Genomic DNA, 25106 nt, shown 5'->3' on the forward strand with positions numbered 1-25106 from the left:
TGCCAGATAAAACATGACATTTACATTACATTGCATTTGTAAAGCCCTTAAACCCAAGGGGTCTGTCTTCTTAGTACATTAGCGTGGAATCTCACTGCGTCAGCCGCATTTTACTAGTCTAGCAACACGTTTTTCTTACATAGCCTATAGTTGGATTACTGCCATCTTCTGGTGGTAACAGCACAGAACCTACTACCGAGCGCTGGTAGTAAGAAATACATAATGTAACACATACAAATTGTAGTAAAAATTTTAAAACTATATTCAATTTAATGTTTATTTGAAAAATTGAAAAGCCTGACCATCCCTAATGTGCATACCTGCATATAGTATAAGCATATTTTATAGACATACTCTAGTGCAGCGGTCCCCAACCCCCGGGCCTCGGACCGGTACCGGTCCATGAGTCGTTTGGTACCAGGCCGCGAGAGTAGAGGCTCAGGTGTGAAATGTATGGTTTTCAGGGTTTTTATTGGTTTTCAGCGTTATTTTGTTATCGTTTTTATCGTTAACTCGGTTTTCCTGGGTCTTTTCACGTGTGTTATGAATAAATCTTCTTTTTTTCGGTACCGGTGCTAGTTTTATTTTTGTTGTATTTATCCGCGACACCTTAAAGGCCGGTCCGTGAAAATATTGTCGGGCATAAACCGGTCCGTGGCGCAAAAAAGGTTGGGGACCGCTGCTCTAGTGTAACAGTAAAGGACTGTACAGAAAGATACAAAGACTTTGATAGTGCGGCATCTTGATTACCCAAAAGGGCCCAGTTGACTTTTAGCACTCCTGACAAGAGCTGAATTTCATTAATGAACATCAGATGACTTTGGGATTATTAGCTGCCCTGTGTATGTGTGTTAGAATGAGCGTGTGTATGAGTCTATGCCTGCCCTCCTCTGTGACTAATGTATCATATGCGGCGGCAGGGTCGTCTATAAATAACAGCATGATGTTCACTTACTAAGAGGGAGGGGTGACTCGTGTCTTGCAGATGGATGAACGGGTGGACGATGTGTGTGTGTGTTTTCTTCTAAATCTCCTCGCCTGCATAGTCTAAGCGGTCAGTTAAGTTTTTGGGTTTTTTTTTCTTGAGCAAATCGTGTGCAACTCAATATTTGGCCCACACACTCGCAGAGCGCCTGCGGCTACGGTACACAGCAGTTGCACGCTACCCAGGCTTGTGCAGTGCCGTGGCTGATCTGTGTTTACCACATGCAGGATAGGTTGGGGTCTTAGTTCATACAACCTTGGGAAACAATAACAACACAGCTGTACTGCTGAGTGAGTGGGCATGCTTTGGCAGACCAATGTCAGATTATATCTGAAAAATAGCAGGATGGAGTTGGGGTGCTAGGTTGGCAACTGAGGCAGGTTTTCTCAGTCCTAAAGGGAAAAGATGACTATACAGAGAGGTTAATTATAAGTGCTTGCTGTCAAAACAGTTGGAGGTGTGTCAGCATTAGGAAGAGTCAAAAAACTGGCGATGGCTGATATCTTTGGAAAGACGTGCGTGTGGTGCAGCCCTAATGAAGTTATCATTAATGAGTAAAAAGATTGTGTAGAAAGTCAGATATTCCCACATTTATGGTTGGGAATCAAAATATGATATTGATCACTATACTGAAGTCACAGTTGTGAAAGATGCAGTCGCAAAACAGTTGACTCAGTTGACTTTAGAGCGATGATTTCATGTGTTCACTGTTAGTTTATTGATACTGGTTCAGATAAGCTGCTCACTTAATACTGCATATTCATGTACAAGAATAACAAGCTAATGCATGATGTGAAATGGGTCCAAACTATGCTTACATGTGCAGTGACAATAAAAAGAAAGGCAGTGTAATCCTTTAAGCCCTGTATCCGATGACTATTGAGAAACATGTTTATTCCCTGTCAGCTCTGCTCACTTACAAATGGGCTGCACCGGATTCGTCGTGAGGCTTTTCTATATAGAAAGCTTCCGCAATCAGTCTGTCTCCTGTTCAGTTTCTGGGGTATACTTTACATTTTGAAAGTAATGTTGTTGTCTTGCAATACTTCTAATATATAAGCAGCAGTTTTCACAGCCACGCTGCAGATACCCCTCTGTGGCACTGCAAAGGAAAGAAGGAAGCAAGAAGAATTACAATTATGAAGGCAGAGCATAGATTTTGGATACAGATACAAAAAAGTATGTATTGCATAGTTAGTCACACAGCATGTAGGACATTTCCACATGTGGCAGTCAGCCTTGGGCTAAAGCTCATTCTTAGCCTAAAGGATAGGCAGGAAGGAGCCTATGATTGCATTCAGAGCCCCCCGCTTAATGCTATACAGAATAATATGTCAAATCTTAACTGAGTTACTCTGAACACTCCTATCATAATAATATCCGAGTCGACTCAATGGATATCAAAATGTGTTATGATAATGTTAGAGCACATTTGAAGGGATGAATATGTTCCTCTTTAACTTCAGCCTGAAACATTAGAGCAGGGCTTCAAAAAACGCCTTTGTCTGCCGGACGAATACCTCGCTGTGATAATGTGAAAAAAAAGCCCTGTTTGCACAACTATTATTGTTTTCTCCACACAACTGCTCCTTTGTCAAACTAATGATTTCCTTCCCTTTGTCCAGAAGTCCTGTGCAGGATTTGCATGCAGAAAGTTAGAAAGAGAAAAAGCTGCAGTGTTTCGATTTAGTTCTTTTTCACCGGATTACAGAAATTTGTTGCGAGTTTGTTCAGCAATGAACGCATTCCCAGAACCTCAGACAATATCTCCTGAAAACAGCTGTGTTGAGAGACTCTGATTTTCCATGTGCTTATGTGTCCTAGCGTGCTCCCCCACCCCCTCGCCTTTCTCTGCGAATGGTACAGTCCATTTAAAAAGGCGCTTGTCATCTCTCAATGCTCTGTGTCCTTTCAACAGTCAGCTGCAGGGAGCACATTTCACAGGGGCAGTGCTGGCGCTCTAATGCACACACAGACACACTCATGCTGTTACCGAACTCTCAGAGACACACACACAGGCATGCTTGCACACTGACACACTCTCACCACACACACACAGCCTCTGAAACGTACACTCCTTCCAGCAAACACACATTTCCCCTGAGCCGGACGCCTCTCTTTAAGGGAAAGGACTAACTGCTCTGAGGATTTAACTTGGCTTTCTCATAAAACAAAAAGGGAAAAGGAGCAATCAGAACAGGGGAAAAAAAAGGAGGAATTTATTTGGGGGCACCTTCCTTCCCAGGAAATGGTCAACTTGTCAGTATGACACCTTGTCTGGATTCCCCTCTCTTCCTCAGGCAAAAATCCTGAAAATGATGGATGACAACAAGCAGCTTGCCCAGCGCATCGATGGGGCCATTCAGTCAGCCAGCCAGGAGGTGACCAACCTGCGGTCAGAGCTGAGCGCCACCAGCCGCAGACTGGCCGAGCTGGGAGCGACGGACTCTTCTGCCAGCGTGCTTGAGACCCTGCAGCACAACCACAATGGTAAGAGAGCCACGCTGGGAGTGAAGTGACGGTGTCTTCTTGTTCTTTTTGCCGAGAAGCTGTGAACATGTGGAGAAGGATGAGTGCGCTCTCATTCAGCTGTGTGTGAGTGTAGTCTTGCAGTGTGCGTCTTGAGTGTGCGGCTTATCATGGAGGACATCCAAGAGTGAAAAAAGCCTCCACTCATACCTCTGCTCATGGGAATAAGTGCATTTCAGAGTCAGCGAGAGAGCGGATGAATTGAACAAAAGAGGGGTTTATGTTGACTTGTGTCCACTTTCAGTTCTCCCTTAAAATCCCCTCTCATGTTGAATAATTAACCCCCTTAACCTTTAAGAGGAGAGGGGGGCGGGGGTAGTGCTGCACTTCAGTAAGGACAGAGTGGGTAAAGTTACAGCCTCTTTTTACTCTCAGGCACTCTATGTGCTAGTTCAGTCGGCTCTCCCCTAACCGGGCAATGGATCTGCGTCTCTTGAGGAGGAAGGGAAAGGGGGCTGGTTTTAGGGTTGCCGTTGGTTACTGTTACTGAGAGCTGTTTGAATGGCTGCCCAGTGTATAGAGAAAGCTGCCTTCTGTTTGTGTGTGTGTGTGTTGCAGCTGCTTTATTTGCCCTTTTCCAAGTTTTATCTACTCAGTTTGACATATAGATAGGAAACAGATGGGAGTTTTTGTTTCTGTGCACATGCATAAGCATGGCTGACTGCATAAGCACGCGTGGCTAAATGTGTGCCCATGGGCTGCCGTGTCCCTTTAACTTCTGGCACACGCACATTCTCACACTCTTGCTCTTTCCGTAGCAGTCAGCTGGTACAGTGAGCGGTCTGATAGGATGCGTGCCATCCGGGCTTTGGCAGCACTCTACTATGAAACCACATCTCTCGCAGACACTTGTGAAATCAAGCTCAGTAATAGACCTGCTGTACTGCACTCTTAGATTAAAACACTGTTGGTGAACTTTCCTTTAGCAAAGACAGTGAGTCATTTGGTCCTCAGTTGACCTCTGTGGTGCTTTTTAATAGGGGAAAATTTGAACACAGGCTGTCGTATACAGCTGGTCAGGAACTGTTTGGTCATGTGTCAGCTTTGTTTTCAGTGGACTGACACTGTAGCCTTTCTGTTTCTTTGTCAGTGTGTATGTGCCTTGCGTTATCCCTTTAACCCTGATGCATGCTCACATTCCTGCTGGTTTCCATAGCAGTGTGTGTACCAGCGTGAGAGACAACAAGCACTCCTCTGGGAGGGTTTGAGCACTGATGTCATTGTCCTTTGGTTGCTGCTTCTCAGCTCAGCTGAAATGATGACTGAGTGATGTGCACGAATCACGTTCATCTGTGTGAATTGTTACGAACTTGACAGGTCGTAACATGAATATTCTTTAAACGTCCTAAAGACTGCAGAAAAACACTGTTGGTTTGCTCATTCTTACGACATTCCCAATGCTTCTGAAATGATACACCACGAGACGCTGAGCCCTATCTGTGGATCTTTTAGAAGATGTATTTTGTCAGACACAATTATCTGCAAATGCAGTGCTAAGTGGTTCTGAGTGCCCCCGATTTTCAACATCAAAAATGACATGCACACATGTCCTTTTGATACTGAAGATTATGGTTGCCAGTTCCTGCTTTTGTTTGCCCAGTGCATCTTCCCACTGTCATTGTGTTGCTGTCAATAAGTCTATTCTTTTTTTTTTTTCACACCCACCTCTTGCTGTCTGTTCTCTCAACCCCCTTTTTCTCCTTGTAGCTGTTCTTTACAGGCTCAGGGTGTATAATAGAAACAGCTAGGGATAGGAGGATTAGGTAATTTATCACCAGTGGCTGTGTTGAGAAGGGAGGTGTGTGGTAAGGGTCGCCGGTTCATTGCACAGCCGGCAGAGTAAGAGTCCTGAGGGAAGCTGTGTTGGGGGTGCTATCTGGCACTTCAGATCCAGCAGCACTAACCTTGCTAGTAGGCTAGCTTACCTTAATTGCATTCCTGCTTCCTGGGGGGGCTTACATTTGCATGTTTCATCCTTCCTGGCAAGTGCAAAGTTATAAGGAATTGGATGTACTTGATCATCTTCTAGTAGTTTTCCTCAGAGAATTACAAGCTCACAACTGTTTAGAAAACACAGAAAAAGACCACAAGATTTGACCTCACTGTCTTCCTCAAATGATCTTCCCTAACATGTTATCTGTCCTCTGAGCTCACACTTATCCTCCTCGTGGTCCCCGAAAGCACCGCATTTAACTCTGAAGGATGTTAAGCATCCATGAAACTGACCCCAAAGCTTCTGCCTGTGTGTGGCATGAGTTGGCATCATTTTATCTTTGTATATGGGAGAAAATGTCGCTATGGAAAGTTTGGGTGAGTGAAAAGCCCATTCATATTATGCTCATATTGCCCTATTTCTGTACGATGACCTTTGGATAGACGTATTTTTGAGATGTCTTTTATTTTACTTTTTTTCATAGTGGTCAAGAGACTTTTTATTTTCCACATACACTTTTGTCAAGGTGCATACATGTGGAAAAAATCATTCCATCTTCTTACTCTAGTCTCTGTGCTACACATATAACCGCACACTGGATCCGTTGGGGTTACTTTGATTATATGCGGCACAATTAGCACAGGTAAAGTAATTACTCAAAGTGCTGGCACATTAAACTGGTTCTTATTCTTATTTACTTTCACTAGCAGAGTCTTTCATACATGGTGGGATATCACCAAGATCCCCAGAGTTTACTGACAGTTGCTGACACTAATAAAAGCGCATTGTGGATCAACATTGGATATTTATCGTCACTAAAAACTCTGTAACTTCTGTCGGTGCTGTGCTTTTTTGGAAATCGAATTTCCCAGAGGAACCCACCCGAGGGATTAATAAAGTTCTATCTTATCTTATCTTATCTTATCTTATCTTAATTATATCTCAACCATCGCTGGTTGGATGTTTAGTTATGAATCATTCAAAGGTCAGTCATATTGTACTTAATGACTCATACAATCGGGGTAGTTGAGAGAGAGAGAGCCAAATATTCGTGAGCTTTTTTGCCAACACACAAAAGTCATGCTTTTCTCTCTGAAACTCATCAAAAACCTTTACATGATGTCGCAATCATTTCAGTTAATCACAGATTTTATCCACTCGATAATTGAAAACACAAAAAAAATGTTTATCATTCAGGAAGGCTTATCCAGGATATCAAGAATGAGTAGAGGCTATTATATCATTTAGCATGGAGCATTTGCTGTCTCTGTACATCATGAACGCACAGACAAACTCTGCATGTTAAAAAGCTACTGAGAACTCTCGTGTTCTTTAAATCTGTTCATGAAAAAGCCTCCTTGGCCACTGACATTAAACAGGATTAATAATATCAAGAAGGTATTTGCTTAAAAAGCAGTTACTCCTTTGGAGATGGAAGAGAAGAGCAACCTTGATGTAACAAGACTACTCATTCTGTTAAAGCTATTAGCTAGTACTCGAATTGGAATGAAATAGGTGCCGGTGCTATATAACAGCAACTTCACAGGTATTGGTTTAACTTATGTTTAACCTTACAATAATTACACCTTAAAGCAAGCTGGGGGATATCTGCACTCTCAAGCTGATGTGTTCTTGCGACGCCGCCTGCATTCATCAGTACAACATTGTGTGCGATTGAGCTTTCCTGTACCAGCAATGTGGAAGGACCAGTTGGCAACTTCCAAATCTCACTGAGAGTAACAGAGAGTCCTATGTTTTACTTGCTGTGAAACAAAAATGTATGCCCCATCTGTTCCTAACACTTCCCTAGTATCATCTTTCAGGCTTACTAAGGTAACGTGGCATTTCAGCAAAATTACTTTGGTCTGTGATTGCAATTTTTACACGTGAGTGCAGATCTCTTTCTGCTCAGTGGGGCTCCCGCCATTCTGCGTGCAGCGTTACCAATCAGTTGTCAGTATTGGAGAGACACTGCTTCCACAGTAAATGCTTCATTACCATCAAGAAGAGCAGCTTGGACATTTGTATTCGTCTGGTGTACAGCGAGTACTTGTTCTTAAGTTAACACAAGTGATGCCCTCATGTTTCCTGGTTTGCATATATATATACACAGAACAGGGAGAAGATGTCTTCTGTTTTACAACTAGTTACTTTAACATACAAGTGCTTAGTGTACTTATTTTAAATTAGTACCCTCAGAACTGGGTGTAATGATTCTAGTGATTTTCTTTTTAACCTTTTAGTAAAATTGAGGGATATATCAAAAATTAAGAATTGTAAGCAAAGCTGAAGGTTGCATTGAATGTTTGGTCACTGCCATTCCCGTCTCAAGCCCCAGTGAAGAGAACCTTTCCACTGTTCTCTTATTTTGTTGTTAAGTTGAGATGCTGTCAAAATCTCTGCAGAGTCATTCAAGTGTAGAATGTCCTCACATAGATTACAGGTTTTTCCATGAATTTGATTTCCTGCTGTATTTTGTCTTTGCAGGCAGTGTCTGGGAAAAGTTGACATTTTGCAACATGCCATTACCTTCGTACCCTTTCACACTCACTTTTATTGATTTGACGAAGAGCTATTGGTGTGAAGCTGCTGTCACTCAAATGAGCATTTGGTGTAGGGTCCCCGCTCCGTGACTGAAAAACAAAAAAACGAAATAAGCTATAGGAAAGCAATAGCATGGTAATACATGGGGATTAAAGTGGTGTTTGTCAGATTGGGCGTAGCTGTGCAGCGTGGGGAAATCACTTAGAAATAAGCGAGTGAAATAATAACGTGTGGATTTTTCTTTGAGTACAGACTGTGATCAGTGGACCTGTGGTGCTTCTCCCATTTTCACTGCTCTTTGTGGATTTAGCCAAATAAATTCAGGAGATGTTATGCAGGCTGATTTCCAACCATTCAATGTTATTAGTGTAGTGTCAAATGTAGAATTCAGTGAATTAATCCACTCAGCATCATAAACTGATGTTTATAGTTGTGCACTGTGTGTCCAACACAGTGCACAACTGTAAACTCATGTAACCTCAGAATAACACAAAGTTAGTGTGCTTCATTTTATTTTGTAAGACATTTCACAAAAATACTATATGTACAAGCACACAAAGAATAAACTAAAAAAAACACACATTAACCTTGCTATCAGCTTTAATTACTCGTTAACTGAAGGTAATGTTAACGCCATTTCAGGTTATTCCGGCCCAATTTAACCCTCCAGTTTAATACACTCATAAAATACTGCAGTTGCCTCAGACTGTGAAAATGGCACCAAATCTCATTAGTGTTTTTTCTTTCTTTTGTCGATGGAGATGGCTTTTGAATCCCTCTCTGTCTACGGCGATGAGAAACTTAATGACTTGTGTGAGGAAAAATGATAGCCCTCCTCAGGTTTCATGTTTATGGCACGTTTTATAGTCATTTATTTGACAAAGTTACCCAACAGATGGTTACTCATCAGAGCATTTCTCAAAAGTGCCACAAAAATTGGATCCGCCACAGTTGCCTTTGGCATTTAGCTCCTCTTGTGGCATCAAATGCGGTAACTTTCATAATGAATCCCATGTTTATAAGGAATCGCCACCAAATGAAGGTATTTATTTCAAATCAAATGACCCAGGCTTATTCTATGATGATACTGAAACATGAATGTGTTTGAAGGTACTTTCGTAAATAGGATGTTAAAGATAGGTGATGATTGTCTGTAGCCATATGTTTAGAGGTCATTCATTAACATACGAGTGTAGTCATCAAGCCGTCGTTTTAGCAGAGAAGTTGTTAGGCCCAACACCTGGGACTGGGCCAGAAAGGGGGGTGGGTTTGAGGACTTGGCGTGGTCTAAAAAAATCACATTTTGAACATACACTAATGTTTGTTCTGGGCAAACCTTTGGTCCCAGTATACTTGTAGGCTACGTAATAATGTACCGTGCCCTGAACATTTTTACAGACCGAGCACAAGCCATATGGCATTCCCTAATGTCAGAAACCTTCCCCAGCAGGATAGTTTGCCCCAACACATTGGATAGAGTAGGGCATCAACCCAAAGAGCACAACATCCCAGATCCCAAACTGACTGAAGCTGAGACAAGCCTGATCTGCATAGACCCCGCCCCAGAAATCACAGGACCCATACGATCTGGCAGCGTAAGGGAGATCTATATAATATTAGCCAGGATGCTGTAATGATGTGTTTGGGTGTGATATGCTGTTAGTATGTCAAGTTTGAGCTCGCCGGAGAGTGGCTGTGCATCGTCAGCACTTCCACATATAGATACACAGACTCACACACAGGTCTCTTTGACCTTGTCACAAATCATTGTGACAGAAGAAGTGTTTTCCAGATAGTTATGAGCTACCAACACACCTCGAGACACTAGCAGTGATTCGTTCTGACACTAAAAAACATACAAATTAAACCCACATCCCGAAATTAAACTATCCTCCGCTACTATTTACTCTTCGCTTGAACAGACAGTCCACTGCCCTTCGTTTCATTTTGGTAGGTCAGGTCTACAATATATATTTGATGTTTTAGGTTGGTCACGTTGTAGTATGCATTAATGAGTTGGAGCAGCTCTCTGGAATGTAAATTTATGTTGCCCTTTGTCCTCCAGCTTGCCTTTGCTGGAAAGTAATGCTAACAGTACTCTCGCACACAGCGGCAGATGGCTCGAGCAAGTGTCCTCAGAAATCGGTGACTTTGCACATATTCAGATGCCACGAAGTGCAAATTCTGAGCTCTGTCTTGCAGAACTGTGGAGGTAGAGGGTGAGAAAGAGCAAAAGTACAAAGAATTTGTAACTTTTCCCATATTTATGAGAGGATTTGGAATATTCTTTTGCTCTATGAGGTAGACAGGCCAGCGTAATAAATGGTGCACCACGTGAGTAGACTACTGTGAACAATGATTAAAACTCTCATTAATGTGATAAAAAGCTTCATTAGTGGGCGATCGTGGGTGGTGGACATCATTGTTTTTATACTGCAACTGTGGCCTTTCTTTTTAATGTGCGTCATGGGAGCTCAGATATTTCAGAACAAACTTGTTCCTCCTGATAATGTGGGTGAGAATCTTTGGTAACGGCGTCGTTTTCACTGATCCAGTGATCATAAAGGAAATAAAATGGGAAATTAGAGCAGCTGAATATAGGCTATAGTGAATTTACATTGGATGGGATGCTGATGTATAAAGTCTGCACAGTGGAAGCAGATACGTTTGCTCTGTAGCCCTAGAGAATGGCTACTAATAGGCTCAGATAGGAGATGAGGAAAGAGCCCCCCCAGTGGTATTCAAATGATGTGATATGACGGGAACTGGGGAAAGGGGAGGGGTCTGGTCTGCTGAGGGGCTGCCTAACATTTTGTCAGCAATTACTCACAATGAGGTGTGGCGAGGTGATGGGTTGCAGCGGCAGCAATGATATATATATAATGACATTTTCACTGTTCATCTCACATTTCTTTGAAGCGGTAGTGGTACATGATTTGAGTTTCAGCTAATTTGGACCTACAATGCATGTAATCATAACAAAATGCTTGACCAATATGTGGAGATGATCCGCAACTTGATGTCAACCCTTACTCCTCGGCAGTCTTCAAGTGTTGAGATAGTATTAAGTTTCCAAACAAGACGTTAATTGATCTGTTGAGATTAATATCATTTATTATTCCCACGGCACATCCAAACAAACTTTGGCAAGCATAAAGTGTTAATATATTGTACCACCTTATGATAGATAAATAATAATTTAGCAAGAGCTGGGCGTTTAATAATGACATGGTTATGTAAAACAGCGTTCATCTTCTTCAGGGTGTTCATTTTTCATCCGTGCAAGGGGATACATAAGTGTGTGCATCCGAAGCTGATAAGCTAAATTTGGTTGCAGGTATGACTGAATAGAATGACTGCAAATGCACTGCAGAGGCATTGCCTCGCCTCGGAGCATTTTCAGACATATGTACTGGTCTGGGTTCAGATTTTTCCTTGCACGTATCCCACTGCAACCGATTAAGAGCTGACAAATAGAGTAGGATCTCGGATCAGTGATTCTGTAAAGCCTCTGCTCATGTGTCAAACGGTTTCCAGCAGCACAGAAGGACTAGTCAAGGGAGCTGTTTCAAAGTGTTTGTGAGGCATTGCCTTGAAATTGCTATATTACTCTTGGAAAAGCGCACAGGATGTTATGTTCTTGGCCAAAGCCGTTGACGTTTAATGTTTACAGACAAGGATCGGTGGGAGTGCAGAGGTATTCTTTCACAGTTGACACTAAGGTAGTTATTTGAGTATTAAATACTCCCATCCACCTCCCACATTTTGTACTTAGCACACTGTTTGGAATGGAGCCCCTAAATCTTGCTGGTGGTTTTGAGTCTAGAGCAGCTTATTATTAAGACATACCACCTAACCCTTTAGCTGTCTAATAGTAATTTTAGGGAAATATTTTTTCTTTCTTTGTCTATGATCACATTAGATGCATTATGAGTGTTGCTGGTGACAGCCAGAAGTCGGTGGGTGCAGACACATTATCAGTCTTATATGCTATGCAAACCTTCATAAATTGCAAGCTGTCAGAGTTGCAGCTTTTAGGCATGAAATTACAAAATCGAATCTAACAAGGGAGTTCATTTCCTGTATTGTTGTCCTGTCTCATATCTCCCTAAATTTCTTTTTTACATTTTCTACTTGGAAATCGTAAAAGGGTTCCCCAGTTTTTTAGTTTTCTTTTTTGTGTGTGTGGATGCAACCAAAAGAGGCAAAAAAAAAATCCTGTTAGCTTACCCGGGTTTTTTTGTTTGTTTTTTGCTTCTACATAGCAACAGCCAGCATAAACAGATAAAATGCTGTGTTTACGTTTGTTCTAGTCAGTTAATCAGGCCTGGCTTTTGTGAATCTGAGTGATCATCCAGCTTCCAATTGTCCATCTATCAGCACGCAGACTGTCCAGCCAGCTGGTGCCTGCTGGGTTGAAGAGGCAGACTGGGCAAGGCTAGATGTCACAGTGGTGGCAGGTGGGAGCCACCATCAGGTATCGTAATGCCCGCTGGCACAGGCGAGACTGTCTCGAAGCAGCATGACTTGGTAGAGAGAGAGGGGGAGAAAGAGGGAGGGGGAGGCATCTTGATCCATGCGTGTGCCAACCCTGACAAATTGGATAAAGCCTCCAGTGGACTGGCACAGTAGATGTAGAGGGCAGAGGGAGGGAGGGAGGGAAGAGGGTGTTGGTTAGCAGATGTGTGTGTCATCACAGGCCTGGCATCATGCTGAAGGGGAGGAAACATTATTTACACTAATGTACGTAAACAGACAGATACATGCAGATGCAGTGCAAAAGTTGACGTCTGTGTGCGTATGTGAGGACCTTCACTTTCATAGCAAGGCTAAAAATACTGCCTACGGTTCTGTTTTCACAGGTACACACACTGCCTGTCTAGGTGTACTTTTCATCCTCTACCTCATTAGTTTTTTCACATGTCTTAACCAGATTTTTAAAATTTATTTTGCCTCTATTATTTATTTGAAAAGTCACTCGAATTTCAGTTCTTCTGGTGCATCTTCGTCTTCAGGCTTGTCTTTAAATTCTACGAATGCTGCATGTTCAATTATAATATAGTTGTTGTTCTACGTTCATTTGTCTATAGTAGTTCATATACATTGGTTAAAGTATGTGCATAAGTTACAATAATGACTCTATTTTTTTTATAACAAATTTCAATCAGTTATATTCAACCGTAAATTAAAGTTCATTTTCATACCTTTTCAAGCACAAAATAGGTGGCAAACTGTCAAAGAAAGTGCAGGTGTGCATTGAGTATTCTGTGCCAGCATGTCATACCTTAAGTTGATAGCTGAAGTTGCTCATTTACATTAAACTAAGGCAATTAGAGATTTCTCACAGTTGGTTTAAACTCTAAAAAGATGAAAATAGCTAAAAATGTTCATTCTGAGATGTAACCCCTTTTTGTCATCTTGCAATCCTTTTCAAGATTTTCTGTGAATGCAGATTAGCTCATTCAAATTTAATAATTGGCTGGACAGAAAATATAAAAGAAAAAAAAGGCTCTAACAAGCCATGTTAGGGGAACAGTGTTTTACTGGTTCCACTATCCTGTCACTCACTGTGGTGCAGCTTTTGTTATGTAGTAAAGTAATGCAAAAAGTAATCTATTACACATAATACACAGAGCCCATTTCTTTAAAGTAATGCAGTAGGTTACTTAATTACTCCCAGGAGAAAGTATTTTGTTTGACTACTTGTTACATTTATTTTTTCGTTTCTCTATAAAATGACCTGAAACGTGTTTTCTCATCATCATTATAGTTAGCAAAAAGCAACAACGAAAAACTATGCAGCTACAAACACAGAAATCACAAATACAAAAACTCTACAAAAGTCAAACGTTACATCAGTCATCTCAGTGTCCAAGAAAAATGGATGAACATGATCAGTTGACACGTGACTTAAGCAACTCTTAAGTCACTCTTAAACCATTCACTGAAATATGGGAAAAGCTCACCTGCAAGGGGTCCACCTGCAGGATACCAGTACTAACTGCTGTAGTAAATGTTGCCTCTTGCACTAAAAATAATCTAAGCAAGCTACGCTTAATCTGGACATAAAAATAACTACTGTATCCAAGCAGTGTCCATCACTTTTATTTGCTTCTTAAAACAAGTTATGATGTAATTGGTGTTTTTTATAGTGGGTTTATTTCTGTTCCTGTTTCCTATATGTGTGGCTTGTCTAATTTATTTTTGTTCTGCTTCATTAAAAAAAGAGTTTTGCCTGTGCCCTGTTGTAAATATCTATTCTTGAAATGATTTATTAAAGCTACAAAATTTGTAGTACAAAGTGCGAGTGGATAAACTGCCAGTACTTTCTTCCAGTTGGCATTGTAGACTCTGACCCGTGCTCTTGTGGAGAAGCTCCACTTGGTGCTACTAGTGTTGCTGGTGGTGGACCACCTTTTTACTCTTGAGCCAGACAAACTTCCAAAAACTCACAAAAACTTCTAAAAACTACTTAGCTGAGCATCAAGCCCTAGAAACGTTGTTAGGACAACAAAAAATAAAAACTCTTAAAAATTTCCTGCATGTTCTGGTTGTATCTTAGTAGCTGGATTTTATCTGAGACATGACAAATAGACAGGTACTGCCAGCTGCTGTGTCAGTCTAGAGGTAGTCATGATACTTCGTCTCTCTCGAGTGAAGAGGCTTTGTCTCATAGCTCTCATCCAAACAAGGAGAGTTCACCCAGAGTTCAAAAGGAAGTTGAGAGGGAGAGCAAGATTTTTGCTTCCCCCCTGTGTCAGTCACTCCCCACCTTTTGAGTCTTAATCCTCTCAGAAGAGAAGTTGTTGGTTTGACAGCTGGTAGGTTGCAGATTCTTCCCATCAGCCACTTTTTTTGAAACACGTATGCTGTAAACAAGGATTTGTCATCTTAGGGAATATCAAGAGGAATCTTTGACTCAGTCAGCCTCAGGGAATGACGTTCTTACTTATTTATCCACTTATTTGCTTGTCAGAGATGCAGATTATAAGTAAAGCTCTCCAGTGCATCTGGGTAATTAAAACCCTTGTGGTGTAGTTTAGAACAAACTCTATCATTTAGAAGTGGTACAGGGCTGACCAAGCACCACTTATTTTGAGGGGGATTCGGAGAAGAAAAGGTCTAGGGGTGGATATCAGAGATTGACATATGATTTTGTTCCATATTATAAGTGGGGTAAAATACTGCATAGGTTTTGAGTATCACTGAAAAAGTTTCAGCATTTTTACATCTGAAAAAATGCTTGCCTATGAGTCAGGTGAGCAGAAGCACTGCTGTCGGGAGTTTGACAAACAGTTTTCCAATGCACTGTCAGAAAAAAACATGCTAGCTTTAATAGAAAGAGTTGCAAAGCCTAGAAGGATGTGATTCAGATGGGCTGGAAAAACTGGTACTTCCTATCCCAATAAAATATTTTCTAAAACTTCTTTTGGGACTTGAGTGTATTTAAGTCTGTGGGTCTTGCTTATGATAAGGCCAATATGGATCTGGTGGCTGGAAGCCCTTCTGCAAGGTTCATTGGTGCTTGCATGAATGCCTGCATGGATGAACACATGCACGCGCACAGACACACGTGCAGCATTTGTGGGTTCTACTCTGTGCAGTGAGTGATCTGTCTGTTGGGATATTCTGTGGTCGTTAGCTGATGTGCCTGGCTGTGTAGATGGAATTGATTTCTGGTTCAGACCATAAAGTACAATGCTACAGCTTTTCACTGTCAGAATCTACAAGGCTAGTACCTTGAAAGGAAGTTGATGCTGCTGTTGAACAGATTCATGGATAATGCAGTTAGAAAGACAATTCCACAGTCACCTACTGGGCTATGGTGCTATCACTGTGTTAATTCAGTCTTTGCCACATTAAATTTTTCTTTCTTACTTTTTTGCTGATGTTAAACATTAATATTCATACAAAAAGGTCTGTAAAGGTTTGGTCCAAAATATTTCTGTATTTGTTTGGTTTGTTTCTCCCCCCGTGTCCATAAATGTTAATAACAGTAAATATAAGTCAGTATAAGAGATTAGTTTGCATGCTTTGGATGACTGAAGTATTAAAAAAGCAGTCATTACAAAATTTCTTCATTGTCTTCTCCATGTCTTCATTTATCAGCTATCACAAAAGCCAGTAACATTGTATCAACAAATAGCTAATATTGGCCGATATATCAGTCGGTATATTGGTATTCCTTCTATATTGGCAGGCACTAATAAGCTTTGAATCAAAACTGGAACACATTTTTCTGCCAGTCAGGGTTTTTTTTGTAGTTTAAAAGAGACTGAGACACTTAGGCTACGTTCACGCTGCAGGGGAAAGCGCATCAAATCCGACTTTTTTGACCCTATGCTACCCATATACGATCATGGTATGACAGTGTGAACGGCACAAATCCGATATTTTCAAATCCGACCTGGGTCACTTTCGTATGTGGTACTGAATCCGATACATATCTGATGTTTTAGAAAGCGACTGCTGTTTGAATGGTCATGTCGCATTAAATCTGTCTTTTACGCCACTGACATAAGACAGATGCCAATTATCAGCGCCCGAGAAGCGCCCGAGAAGACATCACGAACCCTTCCTGGCCATCCAGTGTAGATGTCAGTAAAACTGTTGGGAAGACAGCGTTGGAGAAACGTAAACATTTTTGTACTGTATTATCTGCAGATTCTGACAGAAATCTGCAACTATCCTTTGAAGCATCAATCCTCCCTAAAACAGCAATAAGGATAATTATTAGGCCATATGTAAATAACAAAATAACAAAATAACTTAAAGCAAAATTGGTAAACGTAAAGTCCGAAACAAGTCAAACAATACTGTTTGGTCTGGATCTAAACAGAGCGGGTTGTGTGTGACGTCTTATTTTGCGCATGCGGGCCACTTTGAGGGTTCACACTAGAGCGCGTTTGCTGTCACAGTTTATTTGTAGTGTGAACAAGCAGACAAAAAAAATTGGATTTGATCAAAAAATCAGAATTGAGCATTAAGACCTGCAGTGTGAACATAGCCTTCATTTCTGCCTTTTTATGTTTTAGAAATAACTACAACCAGACATAATAACTTACTTATCATTATCAATAAGCACTGGCGTCAGACTATTTTTGCCTATAGTTAAATGTTGTGTCATGCACTGACGGTATCACATATTGCAACAGATTTGAAACTATCAACTCATGGAGGTCAGTGTAGCACAAATGTGCAGCTTTTAGTGCATGGAGATACTTGAATTTTTACCCTGAAAATGATGTGTTTATTTTAGCTTGTGAGTTGTGAATTGCTGTAAAGAAGTCCTTGGCTGCTAACTGCCAGTGTACTTATAATTACTGTACTATAAAAACCCAATGTCATAATAAAGACTTGACTCTACTCTACCAGACAGTGTCATATTAAAGATATGTGCTTGTAGCTGTGTTTGGATATCTGTCAGTACATCTTGTTATTGTAAGAATATCCTAGAGATTGATGCTTGCATGCATTTGTATCCAAAGCAATAAGCTGCTTATATTAGATTTTAAATCCTTCAAATCACCAAACAGGATCCTGGCTTTCATTCCAGAGTCCATAATCGGACCCTTCATGCAAAGTTTATTTGGATTCTCTGATGGATTGCCAAGAACTCGTAACCTTTTAAAGTCTGATAATTCTGCAGCTTGTAATGTGATCAGTGTTTTCTCTTTGCATAGCTTACTTGAGAGGATAAATAAACAGCTTTTATTGGTGGATAAAATGGCTTGTGAGGAAGAATAAAGTCTCACCTTATAGAAGATTGATCTTTGTCGATGGTGATGTGCCAGGCTGTGCAATGACTGTCTCCGTCCACAACATTGACGTACAGCAGGCTTAGTGCTTAGATATTGCTCTACTGCTTGGGGGTGTCAGAGCTGTGCTTCCAGGCTTATGCACTACACAGTCCAAGCCTAAGTGTATCAGTGCTTCATTGTTTGTAGGCCTCATAGAGTTCTTGCTTGTTAGTGTATTTTACGGTAGCCTTTATGAACCACAATTTCACATTTTTAGTTTATTCACAGAGAAAAATTAAACAACCAATATCCCCAAATACTATTGTCCTATTGTCATTGTAATATTGAACAATGTTATCGTACATTGCACGTTTTTCTCTTATCGCACAGGCCTGATTAAAGTCATGTCAAGGTGTTGGACACATGTTGCTGTAGATTTGTTTTGTTGCACTTCACTTATTTGCTGATGTGCCATATGGTGTATTACACAGAGCCATCTGCTCAGTTGTCCTCATAAACTGTTTGGAAAAGGGCTGGTGCTTTCACAAAACACTTGCAGGTGATTGGATGAGCCATCGATAACAGCCCATTTCTGTCTGACTTTATGCAGTCAGATCAATGAACCATAGAACAATCTTACAAGCTTCCAAGCAGTCAGTGTAGTTAGTCAAGTATTGTTAACATGTAGTCTTGCTATTTCTTTTTGAAGATAAGCCACTCAGAGGTAATCACTTTTTTTTGTAAAAGTTGAAGACTGGAAAAAATTTTTTTATCTCTACATCATAATTCTGGGAATCTTGCATGAATCCAGCTGTTTTGCAAGGACGTGTCTTTTAAGACTGCATATCAATTCTTAGTGTCTGTCTTATGAACGAAAATATGTCCCAGTGTTGATTTGGTCTTGCTTACTTTTCCTTACACTTACCTATTCAGGTGCTTCCAGCCTGGCCTTCACTGACCAGTTCAGAGATACTGAAAGATAAATATGCACTTTTAATAACAAAGGGCCCATCATTATCAAAGAGAAAACTGACTTGTGATTATGCAGTGGAAACACTTCCATTTTCCTTGTGGTCCTTAACCATTGTTATTCATGCTCTTCCTCTCGTACCATGTTGTGTGAAGTATTTGGTACAGCTTCAGTTTGATGCTGCTTCTGATTTTCTTTCCATTCCACTGTTTAACGATTTATATTCTGAAATACAGAAATATTAATGCAAATATATAATTCAAGCCATAAGTATCTGGACTACAGTCTGTGTGACATGTTGGTCCATGTTGAAAGATACTGAACCCCGGATTGCCTCAGAGGCTTCAATCGGTGTACGTGATTATTAAAGCCTTATACGATTCTCTGTGGGAATGAGTAAAATGTGGCACTCAGTCGTGTAAGGGCACTTTGAGTGATCAATAGGACCAGAAAAGCTCCCTATAAATAACAGTCTCTTAACATTAGTGGCACCTTGTTGCTGGCTCCCTAAAGTCTGCGAGGCTGTAGGGGGCTTTGCTTTACTGCCACAGATCAGAGCATTGCTTGAGGATTAAGTGTTTGCCTCCAGTCTAGCAGTACAGCTATCATAGCCACACGATTACGCTATCAAAGCTCATGCACATGCCTCAGCACAAGTCTGCGCAGCACCCAGATGTTATCAGCTTCACAAAATGCAGAGCTCTCAATCATGTAGAGGAGCCCATTTGTGCCTTCTATAGGTGTGCGTGATGGTTGCACCTTTGTGGATCCTCCCTGATTGTGTCAGGGTACATTAGGGCACCGAGAGATGTATTGTGAGTTTTCTCTGCTCATTAGGATTCCGCAGTGCCCACTGACTGAGGCTGAAATGAGAAGAAGTGATGAGAGGGAGAGGCAGTGAAGGGCTAGAAATAGATCAAAACTAAACTGGAGTAGAGAGTACTGGTGGGCACGAGGAGGGAAGGAATGTTGGCCCCTGTAAGTCAGTTGGCCCCGGACATGCTAAATGGAGCTGTCTGACTGGATTTCAGATAGAGAGGCACCCAGCAGAAAGACGGCAACGGTAAACGAGCTAGCTAGCTAGCTAGCTAGCTAATAACGGGGCGCATTTAGGAATGCTGATAAGACTAAGAAGGGGTTGTGATTGGAAAGGATGAAGATTATAAGAACCCTCAAGCTTTCCTCTGCTCTCTATTTTCTTTCACTTCATCTCTTTCCTCCCTGTTATCTCCCTTCAGTTTTGCTATTCTGATTAGTAGCTAGATAAGAGGCTCATGACTCTTATATTTTCTGCTCCATTAGTCTAACTCGCTTCGTGCAAAAGGTCTGCGGCAGTGGCCAAGTGCCTTTCTGTCATCTCTCTCTCTCTCTTTCTTTTTTCTATTATAAAGCCTTTCATTCTAGATCTTTATTCAGTGATTCACATTTTTAAATATTGCAGCCTACAGTTTGTAAAGAAATAAGAAATAAGTGTGAGTGAGGTCATCAGCAGATGACTTCCCAAAGCATGCTCTCTTATGTTGCAATTATGTATTTTAAAAAAATGGTTTAAACTGATGTGAGAAGGGCGCATACAATATCCAAATAAGATAATTACAACTTATTAAAAAATGTGACCTCGAGTTCAGCGAGTCCAGTGCCCCACTCGATCCCTCTGCTGTCCCTTTCTCTCCTTACAGGCCATTAGCACTGCACCGGCTGTTCTGAAGCTGCGCGGATGGATGACATTTAAGAAACGTCGCCTTTAGTCATTCCTCTTCTTCGTTCTCCTTGTCCGTTAACCTTTCTGTCTCCCTACCTTCATCCCTCTACATTTTCATTTCTCACTTCTCCTCCTCATTTGCTGTTCCTCCTCCCTCCCATCCTTCTGTAAATTGCAGTTTCACTCGGGCAGTGCTTTGTTTCCCATCTTTTATTTCCCATCTCTGTTCTTCTTCTGTCTCTGTTTGTCTTTCACTCGCTTGTGCATTTCTGTGACTCCATAAGTGGAAAAGGAAGCAAACAGAGCGAAGCAGTGAGGTAGAACCCTCTACCTCATCTGGTAATGAGCCTGGAAAGTTCCCAGTCAAAAGTACACCGTCTCCATGGAGACTGAGGTAAAGTTGCTGGCACTGCCTTCGCCCAGTGTCTTTGAAGAGCCTGGCTAGAGTAAACAATACCAAGGTCAACAATCCCAGGGGTCTGTTTGACCATCTGCAACCACAAAGACTCAGCAGTCTTTGAGGATGTTGTGGGTGCTTGTTGTTTTGCCGGCTTTTTCGTCCAGGTCCTTTTCATTAAGCTCGCCGGACCACCCTCATATCACTTCCCACCCATCTCACTTTGTTTTACTTTAGCTTTAAGCCTCTAACTTGTCATTTTAGTGTTTTATTTCTTGCTTTGTCCCAGGGTGAACTTACATAACCTCTTTTTATTTCCAGGCCACAGATGAACAGCTCCATATAGCCATAGCTCACCATATTTAATGCAAAATTGCTTGTGTGTTCCTTAAGGGGATGCAGATTTAAAATTCGTGTTTGGTTATATTATTTAAGACTTTGTTGTTGTTTTTTTTAGCGCTGTGCCCTCTTTGTGATGCCTGTTCTCTGCCACTTCACCCCTTCTCACCTCCCCCAGGGGCCACCGCCATTTATTGTTCGATTTAATTATTAATGTTCTTAATTCTAGACGAGGGAACAAAGCTGCTATGACATTATTTGTGCCTTTGAGCACTGAGTCCTTGGCTCTCTTGTGCAGTTGCTGCTTCAGAGTCACAAGTCATTACTAGTTGCCTAATTACATATTGAGGCACCTTCCCACACACACAAAGCATAGGCGGGTGGTTTTGTCACATTTCGTTGTCAAGTCTGTCTTTCTTGCACTGTGAGATTACTGTAAACTGTAGGTCACATTTGGTACTGGTGTGTGTGTGAAGCTGTGTCTTGGAAATATCACAAAATGGAGGTCTTTGTGGCTTAGTTGCAAGCAGCGAATTTCCGCTACGACTAAACTAGGGAACTAAAGAAAAATAAGTAAACCAACGTTAAGCCTACCCAGTATTATTGTATAAGACAGTGTCTTTGAAATGAAAAGAAACCTTGACTGTAAAGACATACATATCTAAATTAATCCACATTAATGTCACAATTTTGAATCTGATACAATGTACAAAACTTTAGAGGGCCCAGTTTAAAAGCATTTACAAACTAAACCAGAGCATAAGGTAAAGAGCGAGGGGAGTTGAGCAAAGTAGTCAACATTTGTGTCATAATATCTTCTCTATGCTAACTGAGTGAAGGAACGTTTGTTGTACAAACCTCTGCTTTCCTTTCACCAGCTAAGCATATGGGTCGAACTATGATTTTATTTTAAATGTATCCATTTATATTTAAATGTGTCCATCCATGCATCCATCCATCTGTTCATTTTATTAACTGCTTATGAAACTCACTGGAGCTTATCCCAGCTGTCAAAGGGTGAGACGCTGGGTACACAGGTCAACAGTGTGTCACAGGACTAACAGAGAGTGACGGCAGCACTCATTTTGAATTTCAAGATATTTACCTACAAAACCATTAAAAATAAATATTGTGGTAGATATAATGGAAGCACTTTCTGTTTACACTAGGTCTTTGGCAATTAAACGATACAACAAATGAAGAAATAAAATGAGTATTAGTAGTAGTATTTTAGATCAGCAGGATATTTTAATACTGCTACATCACTATTCTTTTACCCCTATCAAAACTAACTGATTTTAAAGCTCACTGCTAGTCTGTGAGACCTAAAAGTATTTTTATGATTAACCTTTTGGCAGCTCACTATGACCTTTGACTGCTTCAGCTGCTGACTAGTTCAAAGTGTGTTAATGATGAAGCCTAATTTGAGAGCGAGAGCGAGAGAGTCAGTGTCTCTGCGTGAGAGTTTGAAGACCCTGAGCATTTCAGAAAACACTTTTGGAAGGATTCCACAGAGACATATGGCACTACAGCAAACTGCCCTGTGATGGGAGAGAGCCCTAAATTTTGTCAAGTGGCCTCAGCTGTGTCATTAGTCCCTGCGTTTCGGGAGATTGAATAACAAATCACTGGATGATGGTAGGGACAAATGTTTGCTAAACATAAGAAGATCACTAAGGAATTTCTGGCTGGACAAAAAACAACAGCAAGTGTTGACTGAAACACTCAAAGAAATTTGGATAGACTTGAACTAGGGCTACTGTTTTATGGAATAATTAACCAACGCTAGGACTCTTGGGCACTTTGGGTCAGCTGTTTCTCTTTTGCAAGAAAGGCGGAGCTCATTAACAAAAGATCACAGTACCAATAGTCTTGGATAGGCTGCTGAGAGCTGCTGCAGGATCTGACAAACTTGACCTTGCACCTGCCATCATAGAGTTTTAGAAATATCCAACTGGTTTGAGGAGGACCTTAATCTTTCTGTGGTGAACCTAAACGTCTGTGTTAATTAGATTCTCCAGCAACACTGATCATAAGCACACTTTTAAATCAAGTGAAGCTTGATAAGAAATATGGACAATACCAGAATAACCAGGAAAAAACTCAATATTCAAGACCATTTTCCCTACCACCGAGCTAACTTATTATGAAGTGTTGTTTTCTTTCTTTCTTTCTTTTTTTTTAGAAAGATTAGAATAATACAAACAAAAACATCAATGACAATATATATGTTTTTACATCATTGAAGCCATGCAAAACAAATTAGTTACATAACTGTAAATTAAATGTGAGAGATTTAAGTTTAAAATTTTCTACAAAATTTACAAAATTAAAAACAAAAAAGACAACAGTATTCTTTAAGTGTTTTTGAGTTAGAGTTGTACTTCTGGTGACTTAGCGCTATGTTTGGTTGCTAGATGGCAATGTGAACTTAACACTTACATGACGCTTTTTAGACACAAGAAATAGTATGATACTTTTAACACTGTCTATTAATGTTACAGGTTGGCAGGACTCATGATGTTTGCTAACAAATTATAAAACATTGCAAAACAAGTTATTTTTGTTGCTGTTAGCCATAGCTGCTAGCTTAACAGATTGCTAATGTGGCTGCTGGGTAGTTGCTAATAGATAAACGGCTAAAGTTAATGTGTGAGCAGACTAGGTAACACATACCATAACTGTTTTGTACTTCTATAAAATGTTTTTGAAACTGGAGCTTTACTGACCTCTCTAATTTTCTCAGAGTGTTATTCAGCGTCGTGAACAATAGAACTAGCGAGTGCAGGGGTCTATGTGTATGGTTGTGTGTTAGCTGGAGAAGGCAAAAACAGCACTGTTAGTAGTGATAATGTTGCAATTGAGTATCTAATCCAGGGATATCCTGGTATTTGGTGTCCAGATTTAAAATGCCATTAAAAGTATTAGTAATGGACACAGAAAAAAGCAGCACCAGCACAAATGTTATCAAACCTCAGTAAAAAAAAAAGAAGCATGAGAAGAATAGGCAAAGATCCAAGTGTCAGAAGCTTGTTAACACTTACTGAAAGGGCTCCAGCATGGGCAAGAGGATATTGTTGATATACCTTTTAAGATGAGGAGGTTTGGATATTTTTTAGTTGCACTGTATACGCTGGAAGCATACAGTTGAATACATTTTAAAGAAAACTACCTACTGTGCAAGTCTGCAGTAAACTTTTAAACCACAGTTAGCTCACTTATAATAGATGAGGCTTTATGTTTTGAAGCCTATAGATAACATTAGTATGATTACTGGGCTGCCGATCAAACAGTAAATATCAGCTGTGGAGAAATATTCATCTATAAGCCTATACTCCATGAATTTGACTTCATCTTAATTCATCCCAGTGAAATCCATAAAAAAAACTCTTTACAGGAAAAGAAAGTTTTTATACATTTAAGACTTTGTTACATTGCATTTTTACAGGTGCTAAGAAATAGACTTTATAATATAATTTTTTTCCTACGGTATCATGCTTTGCCAACTAGATGTAAGAGTAGTCTGTTTAGATCAGACAGAATGGTAAGATTAATGCTTGTTTTTCCTTCTCCTAACCTTTATGCTACGGCCAATTTTAGACCCATATTACAGACTGAATAACATACAGTTATGTATTTTTCACAAGCTGTGTAACCACAGCATTTAGCAGAATCTTTGCAGTTACCTGACATTTTGCCTTCCGATGCCATGTTTATGTATAAATTGTACAGCCAGCCTGTCAGAATGTCCGATGCTATCCCAGATGCCACAGAGCATGTATCTAGACCTTAATTGGGGCTGAGGGTGAACCCACTGCAGATGGTATTTGCACTGTGTGATGAAGAGGATTTTCTGGGTTTACTGCAATCTGCAGTGCAGCTAATGGTGGAGAGGAGAGATGAGGAGAAAGGAAATTGGAAAAGAGAAATAGGGGAGATGGAAGGCGGAGAGAGCTGACAAAGAAAG

General features: G+C 40.6%; 1 protein-coding gene across 2 annotated transcripts in view; it reads left to right on the forward strand.

Moving 5' to 3' along the window:
• LOC101474313 (kazrin) overlaps window positions 1–25106 on the forward strand; it is a 184127-nt gene that overhangs the window by 59157 nt on the left and 99864 nt on the right. For both annotated transcript variants that reach the window (XM_023152305.2, XM_012919914.2), the window contains exon 4: window positions 3286–3475. In XM_023152305.2, the coding sequence (XP_023008073.2) occupies window positions 3286–3475 (190 nt within the window). The remainder of the gene's footprint in view (window positions 1–3285; window positions 3476–25106) is intronic.

Source organism: Maylandia zebra, linkage group LG20 (genome assembly GCF_041146795.1).
Source record: "Maylandia zebra isolate NMK-2024a linkage group LG20, Mzebra_GT3a, whole genome shotgun sequence".
NCBI classification, from domain to species: Eukaryota; Metazoa; Chordata; class Actinopteri; order Cichliformes; family Cichlidae; genus Maylandia; species Maylandia zebra.